The 12,069-nt window shown below is 41.4% G+C and overlaps 2 protein-coding genes across 2 annotated transcripts in view; one reads left to right on the top strand and one right to left on the bottom strand.

Annotated features, from left to right (window-relative positions):
• The window catches only part of TRRAP (transformation/transcription domain associated protein), a 100,414-nt gene extending 98,312 nt beyond the window's left edge, over positions 1–2,102 (bottom strand). The window contains exon 1 of the mRNA XM_026859158.1: positions 2,025–2,102. Within this exon, the coding sequence (XP_026714959.1) occupies positions 2,025–2,102 (78 nt within the window). The remainder of the gene's footprint in view (positions 1–2,024) is intronic.
• Positions 2,103–2,307: 205 nt separating this feature from the next.
• Positions 2,308–11,647, top strand: TMEM130 (transmembrane protein 130). The gene is made up of 7 exons (XM_026859262.1): positions 2,308–2,701; positions 4,559–4,727; positions 6,034–6,203; positions 6,853–6,937; positions 8,791–8,993; positions 10,013–10,125; positions 10,670–11,647. Exons 1-7 carry the CDS (start codon positions 2,380–2,382, stop codon positions 10,844–10,846), a joined length of 1,239 nt encoding a protein of 412 aa, XP_026715063.1. The 5' UTR covers positions 2,308–2,379; the 3' UTR covers positions 10,847–11,647.
• The last annotated feature ends 422 nt before the right edge of the window (positions 11,648–12,069 follow it).

Raw genomic sequence — 12,069 nt, 5'->3', positions numbered from 1 at the left:
CTCAGGCGTGAGCTGCTTCACTTGCGGGGTGGTGGTGGGTCCCTGCCCGGGCTTGCTGGCCGGGACCGGGGATGGAGGAGGCACCTCCGGGCACCCCTCGCCTCCCCAGGCTTCATTCTCAGGCGCTGCGACCTTGGGGCTTGCGGCGCAGCCGGGGCGTCCCGGGGAGCCGGGGGTCCCTAACCCCCTGCTAACCCAAAGCTGCGCTTCTGCTTCCTCCGCTGACCCAGGCTCCTGGGCAGCCTCTGGCTTTGGTAGCCTCCCTGTGCTGCGTTGTGCAGAGAGAGGTCGGGAAGGCAGCAGAAATCCATGAATCGGGTGGCACGTCTTGCTCTGCTGGTGACTCACTGGGTGACCTTGGGTTAGCTACTTAAACTCCCACTGCTGCAGCGACTGGGCTCCAGCCCGGCCCCGGTTTGTAAAGCACTGCGATAACCTCCAAGGAGAAGTGCTAGATAAGCGGGAGCTAGCTAGCGAGTTTTTTCCCAAGTTCTGCTGAAACAAAGCAGAGAGTGGCCCAAAATCTTCTAGAGACCTGAAACCTCTCTGTGCCAGATTTCATCAAATCACAAGCCTTTCTCTGTTAACTCAAAAATCTGAACTCCAGGCCATTCCTCATGTTATGAAATAGGACCAGTGGAGTTCTTGCCCAGGCTGTAATGTTACAGTTATTTCTCACAGTCCTTCTGCATGCAGATTTGCTCAGTACCTGCTATCTGTGAAATAAAATGCAGGCACTAAGTAAATGCTTTGGGTTCTTCCACCCCATCCCAAGCTGATGGGTGCAGGAGAGGCAGCACCAGGGTTAGCTGACCCCAGTGCTCCCTCCACATTACAGGTCACGGATGAGTGAGAAATGCAGTTTCTGAAGCTCGAAGATTCAGGTCCCTGTTAGCAATCTGGTGGCTGCTGAACGAAAGGAGAAGGAAAGTCACCAGCACAAGAAGCCCCACAGCTCTGCTGCTCTGCCCAGCATTGGTGAGAGCACAGCCAGGGAGGGAATATGCTCTGCTAGAGGCAAACCACCAGATCCTGTTCCCAGCTCTGCGCCAACTGACAACTTCCAGTGGTTGTTGCCTTTCCTTTTGTTTTGAGGTTTTTGAGTTTTTTCCTTTGTTTTTAACACACAGAGATCATTTAATCTTGTTGCACTGCTATTTTTTTTTAAAATTGAATGTATCTTTTCCATAAAACCTGATCTCACTCATGCTCTGCCCACCGCAGTAGCTGTGAGAGCTGAAGTAGCTTGTGTAAACATGGCCAAGAAGATAACGGTGAGCGATCCAGAGCAGCAGGGGTGGTTCATTATCACAGGTCCTGCACTTCTCATGCCTTGCTGTTTCTCAGAATCATGGAATAGTTTGGGTTGGAAGGGACCTTTAAAGGTCATCTGGTCCAGCCCCCCTGCAGTGAGCAGAGACATCTTCAACTACATCATGTTCCTCAGCGCCCCGTCCAACCTGACCTTGAATGTTTCCAGGGATGGGGCATCTACCACCTCTCTGGGTAACCTGTGCCAGTGTTTCACCACTCTGATAAAAAAAATCCCCTCCCTCAACCTGCTGACCACACTTTGCTTGACGCAGCCCAGGACACGGTTGGCTTTCTGGGCTGTGAGCGCACATTGTCTGCTCATGTCCAGCTTTCCATCCACCAGTACCACCAAGTCCTTCTCCACAAGGCTGCTCTCAATCCCTTCATCCCCCCGCCTGTATTGTTAACAGGGGTTTCCCTGACCCGGGTGTGGGACTTTGCACTTGGCCTTGTTGAACCTCATGAGGTTCACAGGGGTCTAATTCTCAAGCTTGTCCAGGTCCCTCTGGATTGCAGCTGATGGGTCACTAGGTCACGGTACAAGTTTCATTTACACTGGCACTTTTGGTCCTTTCCTGGAAAAGAAAGTCAGTGGTGGACCACAGAGAAGAAGCAGCTGGTACTGATACTTCTTTTTTCAGTTAGGAGGAAGGGGAGGAGACTTGTAGGTCCACAGAGCCGACAAAGGAATCTATTGGATGAAATCTTACCTCAGTTTGAAAGTTCATTTTTTTAGGTTGGAGATTAGAGCTGAGCTTGACTTTCTTCCAGTAGCTGGAAGTGACCATGGTAGAGCATTAGTGACACTACAGCCAGCGACCAACTCTGCCTATAAAACCTCATCAAAGTTTTTGTGAAGTTCTGGTCTGAAGGTCCCTTCTACTATTAATGTTTCTGACCCAGTCTGACATGTTGTTTAATGCTACTTGTTTGAACTCATATATACATGCAACAGATTCTGTTCCAGGTTAAGTCTTTGCTGGGATGAGCTTCATTGTGAGTGACATAACTGCAGCTGATGAGTTAAAATGTGTAAATAAATAAAATAAAAAATGCTGTACAACAATGGAGGTCTTTTTCCTTCTGATTTCCACAGAGGAGTATGACCTGGAAATAACCAACAATGGTCCCATCACAACGGGAGCTCAAGCTACTGTTCACGCCAGTCTAAGTATGAAGAATGACAATGTCACATCAAACTTGTATCACTTTAACTGGATTTATGCTCCTCTGATTCTGATAGAGAAATCTGAGCAGCGGTTTAACTCTGTAATTAATGTGACCGGTGAATTTCCTGGGACTTTTCCTGTATCTGTCTGGGTGACTCACAGAAACTGTTGGTTATGTCGGCCGGTTGCTAGAAACATCACTGTGCTTCAGATTACAGGTAAAATGGCTTTACAACTTCGATGTCTTCAGGAATTCAGTATACATAAGGGTGCTTTGCCAGCATCAGAAAAATAAAAGCCAAGTGTAAATATGGCTTCTACCAACAGAGCTTGATTTGTGTAGCCCTTTGGTTGAAGGTTTGGATGGCATTGTACTAACAGGGCCATGCTGTAGTCTACTTATATCCAGGAAGCAGGTGTGATCCTGCCCATGTTGTCCTGCCTGTATCACTTCAAGAAATGGAAGTAGAAACTGGATGCTTCAGTAGCTGCAGTTCCCACATCAGCGTTGTTCAGTGATGTCCAGACTCCTAAAACAATGCTTCCTTGCTTCCTGAACTGCTTCCCAGCATTTCCAGTCCTAAAGTTAGGATGACCAGCAGCAGTGACAATCTACTTATTTTCCCTGCTGCCTGGCATAGCAAAAACTTAGGTCATCAGCACAACAGAGCCATTACATTTTCTCTTAAAGTTCTACCTGAATGTACTGAACTTGATGTGAAGTCATGGCTGCATTTCCAAATATTGCTGAATGCAATTTCAGTTTACTGGGAATATTCATAACCAAAAATATGCATTTTTTTGCCAAACTGACCAGTGGTGCAGTATGGTTAACCTAATCTCTGATAGAGGAATTGACATATCACTGGACAGCTTCCCACAGTCCCTTCATTCAGAGGCTAGTAACCACATCCCTCAGCCACATCCAGTGCTTTACTTACACACTCCAAAATAGAGCCAGCTCCCAGCCGAAGACAAGGACATGCATGAGGACCAAAAAGCTAGCCATAGGGCATAGCTGACATTTTGGGGAATAGCTACTGAGATTTTCCTTTCAGAAACACCAAGCTTATTGGATAAGTCTTTACAAAAGTATACATGACATCTTTCTCTCTTAAGAACTGCTGCCTTGCTGAATACCTACTTGTTCCTTTCTCGCTTTGCACTGTCATATACTCATGCCACAAGCAAAAGGAATAGAAGCTTTCTATAGCTGTGAAAGGTAAGATCCCATTGTACTTTTCTGCCTTTCCCAAGCTTGAGCACCTGCAGGGGCTTTACAGGGGCGCAAAGGTAGTTGCCAATAACTCATCTAAATTACAGCTCCAGTTAGTTCTGCATTGCAAGCCCCATTCTGAATGTGTGATTATTTGTGCACCGTCAAGAGAACAACTAACCAGATTTCATTAATTGTTAACAGGGTAAGAGTCTGTTACTGGTAATTAATATCCTTATAAAGAGCTGATAAGTGTAGCATCATACCTCTTTATTCATAGGTTAGGGAGGGTTTTTTATCCATCAGCTTTTGCTAGTCCTTGTAAACAAACTTGAGCATAGGATTTCTCACAGACATTAAAATCAAAAGTTCACCCTTTCTGTATTCACAATATATAGCATGTTATTCATAGTCAAATTTTCATTCCTGTGGAAGCTAAAACTAAAAAACAAAAAACAGCAACATAAAAAACCCACAAAACAAACAAACAAAACCCACCACCCCAAACATGAAGGACATGTTTACTGGTTAGATTCTGAATCCCTTGATCTAGATACTTGATGTTAATCCCAGTTCTTTTTAAATCAGTAGTAAAAAACTATATTGACCTCAATCAGTCCAGGATTATTTCTCTTAGTTCTATTAGAATTCCACTGTATAACACTAAATAAGTAATTTAATGTCTCTGCCTCACTAACACATATAACAACACTGAGTAATTGATGTGAATTACACTTAACCACTTGGACTGGGACACAGAAAGACTTATGCAGTACATTTTAAATAATGTTTTGATACACAGAGTAATCTACAAAAGTGATATATACTGTGATTCTTTCTCCACCTTATTATTCTGCAGAATTTATCACAGGGAATCTTACCATTGCCCAGATAGAAGACAGTAGATTTATCACACGTGGTTCTAGTTCCTCCACGGGCGCCGTGACCCGGATTTCTTTCTGTCTTCATGACCCAAGTCATTACTTCAAGTCAGCATCATTTGTTTACAACTGGGATTTTGGAGATGGGTAGGTGTGGTTACTTTGCTTTAATGAGTATTCGAGATGGCTCTGATTTAGATGCTCATCTAGAGAAAAATCCTGATTAAACCAAAGGACAAAGCATACACCTGTGTCAGTTGGTATGTTCTTAGCATATCAACCAGGTGAATTATGAAAACTTTGGCACAGAAGTCACTGCGTACTCACAAAAAGGTGATGTTTTAACAACCTATGTTTCTTGTTGAAATACATGCTTAGATTTATTACTTTTGTGCAATGAGCTGAACTGAATGAACTGGAAAAAGTAACTTATTGTAAATCCTTATTTTAAAACATCATTATGCCAGCAGATCTCCATTAGCAGTTTGTTAGTGTTGAATATGTGAATAATTTGTGCACTTAAGGAAAATGGAAGTGGTATACTGTCTTGTGCTTGGGCAGCGAGTAGCTGTTACTATGACCAGCTACCAGTAAATATACCACAGCTTGGGTGAGCAGCTTTTGAAAGTGGATAGGTCTCAAATAATATGGAGGTGCACATTAACACACACTTAATTACAAAATTGAGGAGGGGGTGGAAACCCAGCGTAGCCTATAACCATCAGAAATAAAACCATGGGTAGTAAGTATCTAGCCCTTAAGCCACTCTACAGTAGGGAGGAGAAAAAGAGTTACTTTCCTTCTCTGAGGATGAATACAATACAAATAGAAATGCCCAATACAAATATATGTCTGCAAATAGAAATGTGAACTTTTGTTTCTTTCTTTCTTTCTTTCTTTCTTTCTTTCTTTCTTTCTTTCTTTCTTTCTTTCTTTCTTTCTTTCTTTCTTTCTTTCTTTCTTTCTCCCTTTCTCCCTTTCTCCCTTTCTCCCTTTCTCCCTTTCTCTTTCTTTCTCTCCCTTTCTCTCTTTCTTTCTCTCCCTTTCTCTCTCTCTGTCTCTCTCTCTTTCTTTCTCTTTCTCTCTCTCTTTCTCTCTTTCTTTCTTTCCTGCCCCATCTTAGTGCTTCAGTTAGCTTATAGTCTACCTGTTATAAAGATAGTTTTCGTAATTTACTATTCCTATTCCATTTTGTGAATTCTTTTAGCATTATATTTAGTTTGTTTGATTAAAAATGCATAAATATACTCTGGGTCTCCTAATGATTGTACTTTTATTGGTAATGCCACAGACATTAATCCCCATTGATAGGGACATAAAATAGAATTAGAATCACAGCTGATTGTAGCATTGTCTGTAAAGAAAATATATTTGAGCTTGCTCCTTTTTAAATCAGAAATATGCAAGGACTTGGTAAAAGGTGTTTTCATTCATATCTTTTCATGTTACACAGACTTTATCAGATTACCAAGGAACCCTTTGTCTACTATAACTGCTCTACCATGGGGAATCGCACGGTGCATCTGAAAGTCATAGCTGAATGGGAGCAAATTGGAAGCATCATACGTGAAAGAGAAATGGTGCAGAAAACTGGTGATTTTACCACTGCTCTGGCGCTGTTAGGTAATTATAAAACATCTTGCATGCTCAGAACAGAACTTCATCTATATGTACAGGTACAATCTAGCTTTAACGTTATAATACAACTTCAGTCAGTGCTGTTTCACATGCAAGAACTAGTCAACATTAGTAAATGAAGAGTTTCAATTGCAAAATGGACTTTGTGCTATTCTAGTGCAGAAAAAATGGGGAAAATATATACAATTTTCTGTTTCTTCTCCATTTAACAGAAGTTTCACTGGCTTTTGTAAAACTCTCACATGCACTTAAAACTGTCAAGGAAATGTTCACTGTAATTTATGGAGGATCTGTTTGTTTAATTTATGCCAGCTATCCCTAAAAAATAAATTAGTTAAAATAAGCATTAGAAAGTTTCATTGATTTGTTCAGTTTCAGGAGTAAATAAACATATAAGTAAAAAATGTAGAGGATTAATAAAGTAGTTGATTACATATTAAAAAGAAATCACAAAACATTCTGAAAACTTACAACAACTCTACCAAGTAGGTTTCCTTTTTTGGTATGAAGCAAGTAGTAGCATTTGTGTGACAGAGCTAAAATCTGCAAAGTCTATGGAAACAAACCTTCACTGGAAATCCAGTGAATTTCAAGTTTTCATGTGGAGTGTGACATACTTCTTTTATCCTCTCAGATGCTGTTAAAAGTATTAATGTAGTGGGCTCCAGAGAGACTCACGTAATGGAAAACCTGAGTTTATCTCTTCATATCAACGGCACGTAAGTAGCAAACACAACTTCTTTCCCCAAAAGCATTGTCTGTTTAAGTGTTTTTCCCCACTGTTTCTAAAATAGTCACTTGCACCCCATAAAACTGTTCCTTAAAACAAAAAAGAAAATTCAACAAAATACTGTTGAATATTGTCTTTTCCTGACTTGAAATACCATGAACTCTAAGAGCCTGAAAAAGCCTGATTCTTTACAGAAAAATTGAATCCTACGTAATGCAAATGTTATTTTTGTATCTTTGTAAAGAGAATGTTAAAAGAGAACTAGCCAGAGAAATATAGTGGGGAAAATTACATTTTAAAACTTCCTTTTGAATTTTTTCCCTTGACCAATTTCCCCACCATTAAATTAAACTGTGTTCAGAGTCCTATTGCATAGGAGTGATCCTGGACTGGCACATGGAAGTAATGGGTTTGGGGAATAATTCTGTCAAAGATTGCCACAAGATGAATAAAACAGAGAAGCTCCATGCAGTGAGGTTTATAGGAATATAGGAGAGTCATGAGCACCTCGATCCTAGCACAAGATCTCTTAAGCTGGAGTATTTAGAATATATCAGATTTTTTTTGTATGGCAGAAACATTTTAAATACCATTGAAACACCCCGGAAAGCTCCTTCACCATAAAAACTCCATGACCATAGAAGTCATTTATTCTCCAAGAGTGACACTGTCACATTCTGCTACTGGGAGCTGTTTAGGCTAATGCTGGGTTAAGGGAGAGGGGAGCAGGGCTGTGTATGGAGAATGGAGCAAGCAGCACCCAACAGAGTCACTTGCCAAAGGCATAAATAGTCCCAACAGACTAAGCAACACAGTGTGCACTCACAAAATGATGACACATTGGCAGGAGGGGAAACTGGAGATGTCATACCAGTAAATATGAGCAGCCAAAAACTATTACAGCCAACCTTGAGATTCCTAAAAGCAGGCTTGGTTTTAGGATGGACAATGTTTGCCAGACCTGGCCTCCTAGCCACAGGACTGGGACTGATGCGATATGAGTTTATGATAAAGAAGTAATGACAAGGGCTTGAGAGATGGGTTATCGGAAACAAAGCTAGAAAATGAGCTAAACATATCAACAGGCTGCTTTCTTTAGCAGGGAATGTCCTAAAGAGATAAGGAACAAAATACTAGTAAGATGGGGTAAAGAAAAGCTCTGTTTGTTGTCAGAATCAAAGTCCATAGTGCATCAGGTGAGTCCAAGCAGAATCAGTTGGAACAAGGGTCTGAAAATGTAAACAAAAGGCATCAACTAGACATGATGAGAAGACACACGGCCATAAAGTGGATTGCACCTAAATTGCTTGATAGCAAATAAAAACCTTTTTGTTATTGTGAGGGTGTACTGGTGATCCTTTAAATTTATTTACCTTTTCCAGCTGTTAGTCCATTGTACAGAGCTCATCTTACATTATTTCTAGTTTTGGTTGTGGTGGGGGTGTTAATCAGAAAGGTCTTGGGTGTGCTTCAGCAGCACAGAGAAAAAACAACCTATACTCCCGTGGAAGTGCAGAGAAAAGAGATTCCTTTTATCTTTATTGGAGAAGGACTGTGGGGTTTTCTACACACAATGCCCTGCCTATGACCCACGCAGGTATTTAACTCTCAGCTGAAAGGCTTGCTTTTATAGAAGCATCACAAAGAACATTTTCAATTGACAAATTCTATAAGCCAAACAAATGGCAGTTAATTACTTCTCTATTTGTATTTAGATTAACTGCATTATTTTCAAAATTATTATGCTATTTTAACCAAGTGATTCATCGGCTCTTAGCTGAAATTTTTGCAAAGTTTGCATCTAATTTTTTTTTTTTTTTCTTTTTGCTCTTGTCATTTCAGCCCACCACTAGCATTATGCTGGCTTATAAAGTCTGAATGCATTCCACTTGAAGGTGAAAAATGCCATCTGGTGGTGATTAATGGCTCGTGCTATAATCTCAGCCATACCTTCAGTGATGCTGGGCAGTACTGCCTCAGTGTCCGAGTGGAGAACGGCGTGACAATGCTGCAAACGTACCATGAAATAAAAGTGTGGCCAACAGGTGAGGAGCAGCTAGTCTGAGCAGCACATCAATTCCCAGCAGTCTCAAACATGTCAGGGACAATTATGGATTAACTGGCCTGCAGATGAGGTTTCTGGAAACTGGTATAGATCCCTAAAAGCACAGAAAGGAGGGAAAGAAAGGAGAGCCTATAATGTACCTGCTGTAATTGGTCTAAGCTTCTTGCATCGTGCTGAACCCTTACTCTCAAGAGTGTCTTGAAGCTAATGAGTTTCCTGGGAAGGCTGTTAGTTAGATTACATATTTTTCAGTTTAAATAGTCTGGCTCTTGTAGTTAGAGATGGTAACTAGGAAAACATGTCTGTAACACTAATTTAATTAGTCTCAGTTCTTCATTTTGTTTAGTATGTTTTTTAAGGGTAGACTTTTCTAGGTCTCTATTTCATTACATTTCTGTACGCCCAGACACCAATCCCTGCTGGCTTCCCCATGCATGCTCACACAAGTCCCTCCTGGGTCCCTGAATCATCTGAGAAAGTGGTTAGGTGGCCAAGTGAAGAGGTCCTGACCAGAGGACAGCCAGGCTGTGGTACAGGATGGTTATACCATCACACTGTGGGCCAGCACTTGTATAGAGACAGAGCAGCTCGCTCCGGAAGGCACGAGTGTGCATTCAGGGCTAAGTGTGCAAATCCTCTTTGCTGGAGGCTGCTGTGAAGATGAGATTACTTCCTATCCTCCTGCAGTACCAAAGGTACAAACACCCTGAGGAGTTAGGGGTAACATATGTAACTGGATGGGGGTTTTTTTAGGCCATTCAGTGAAAAAGAGGGGTAAAAAGGGAAAGACCCTTATAACCTCACAACCCTGCATTTCCACTTCTAAGATCTCAGAAAGACCTGAAGGGATCTGGGCTGAAAAATTTATTCCCTTTTACACACAGGTCCTTCATTCTAAAAGTAGGAAAACTTCTCCTAAAATATTGTATCCTTCTTGCTGTTGTCTCTTCTCTAGTGTATTGTATCACTCTGGGAATGCACCCTTGTGCTCTTTCCTAGGGATCCACCCGGCTTTCTTTGTGCTGCTCTGCATCGCTCTGGTTTCAGTGATGCTAGGATTGGTGCTGTACACGACTTTTCGAAGTAACACGCAACAAAAAGATCTCATAGAGGTATTCAATTATTCTCACTTTGAGCTGGGATAGTAATTAGATACCGTTCAGCCATCCCTTCCAGAGGATCTGTCTCAGAATGCTTCCATGAAAGAAAGCAGGGGGATAGTGAGAGAGGATATATGATAGTAAAAAAGGGTGGGCATGTTACCTAAAGCAGCACTAAAGCAGAATAAATTGTCACCTGACCCCAGTATGTGACCTTTATCTCCCCAGCTCCCTTCCATTCTGGTGTAGCTTTCACTTGCTACATTATTGTATTTGTAATAAGCATGGGCTCCTAAATCAAAAGTAGATTTCATGGCCCTTTGGAAAGTACCTCATACACTTTACATCATGCCAGAATATGAATAATACACCTCTAGAGAGACTGCCTATGAGCCATGTGTGCAGCAGGTACACATCAGAAGTCTGTTTGAAGTTGGTGACTGACTGAAACTGGTTGAGGGTCAAGTGACATTTCTAGCCCAAAGTATTCTTGCTGGACTCACTTGAGCCAATAGGACCCAAATTAAAAATTATCTCTTTTATGTTTCTTTTCCAGGTAGCTGACTTTGACTTTTCTCCACTGTCTGATAAAAACCTGTCTTCTCAATCGGAGTCGGACTGTAACCAAATATGTTGCAGATCATGTTTTCTTTGGTCATCTCAAGAAGCTGCCAGGGAGAGTCATGAACTTCTACATTCTTTTTACAAGCCAGTCAAAATGTACACCGTGTGAAGAACACAATTGCACTTTGGTTACACTAACTCAATTTTAACTTTCTCACTTATGATGAGTTAAAAGCCCAGTGCTTAATGAATGGTTTGGTTTTGCCAATGCAATGAGGTTAACCACTTTAAGTCCCGCACTTGAGCATTTCGTTTTCTGAACTAAAAAAGAGCAAGCCCTGAGACACACTAAAAGTAGCTTCGTATTTTTAAATTATATGGGTGTGAATTTTACACATTTACAGCTGTGAATGCAGCATTTTATTCTTATGAAAGATTGTTTTATGTAAAGACTCACTACCTCTTGTAATTTCTCTGTTCCTTCTACTGTCTGTTACAAAGAAGAAAATGCTTATGACAAACAAACCTCTCTTTCCTATGTTACAACAATATTACTGGAAATGGAATTTCCAAATCACCCAAAATACTGTTGACCGTGTATTTGTTCTAAAAAGGAACTGACTTGTCCAGGTTGAGAACGGCCTAGGTGCTTGCAATGAACCAGACTACCCAATTATGTTGTGTTTTTTCCCCCTGTCTTAAAAGACCCATTTTTTTAAGTTAATGGGCTTCTGTGAGACTGCAGCAGCTTGTGACCTGCTCAGGAAGAGCTAGCTGCCAGCAGTATTTTGGTGGGACCACAGCATGTGCTGTAAAAGACTCCACATCTCCAACACTTTTATGAAGTAGTACACGACACGCTTTTTTTTTCCGGCTGTTCATCTTCCTTTTCTTTCTCATATTATTAACCAGCTAGTCACCTAAGCCCCTCTTCCAAAAAATGCAACAACCAGTTGCTGCTCAGCAAACCATCAATTCAAATTCATAGTCAGTGTTCAGGGCTGTATAAACTCCATGCCCCTTGCAGATTATCTTCTACTATCAGCTTCCTGCTCAGACAGGCTTTGTCCCCTGCTACGTGTCATTTCAAACTACCCTGGCAGCTTTTAAACAAAGGTGCCTTTGTGGCGGTTTCTTTTTTAAAACGTGACACACCTTTCCCATCTCTGATTTAAAGCCTGTGGGGTATCCTGGGCTTGGGGTTTTACAAGTATGCCCTCATTTCTCAAATGCATTGATTGGGGGATAATTGTCTGAATGTGAGGGGAGTTACCACGAGGTTTTCAGGGTGCTCATCTCACACATTCAACTTGTTTCCTCACAGAAGCCCAGAGCTTCTGTTCCTCTGTGAAAAAAATGAACTGACCTCAGAAGGGCTTTGTTAATTAACTC

This window comes from Athene cunicularia (genome assembly GCF_003259725.1).
Source record: "Athene cunicularia isolate RWA chromosome 14 unlocalized genomic scaffold, athCun1 chr14_part1, whole genome shotgun sequence".
Taxonomy (NCBI): Eukaryota; Metazoa; Chordata; class Aves; order Strigiformes; family Strigidae; genus Athene; species Athene cunicularia.
This window is presented reverse-complemented; position numbering and strand designations above follow the sequence as displayed.

What these genes read in the sequence shown, in the direction of transcription:
- TMEM130 (XM_026859262.1), top strand. Translation starts at nt 2,380, where the DNA reads ATGGAGGTCTTTTTCCTTCTGATTTCCACAGAGGAGTATGACCTGGAA. An exon ending in AATAAAAGTGTGGCCAACAG is followed by an intron (nt 8,994 to 10,012) that starts GTGAGGAGCAGC and finishes GCTCTTTCCTAG; the next exon opens with GGATCCACCCGGCTTTCTTT. An exon ending in AACAAAAAGATCTCATAGAG is followed by an intron (nt 10,126 to 10,669) that starts GTATTCAATTAT and finishes TTTCTTTTCCAG; the next exon opens with GTAGCTGACTTTGACTTTTC.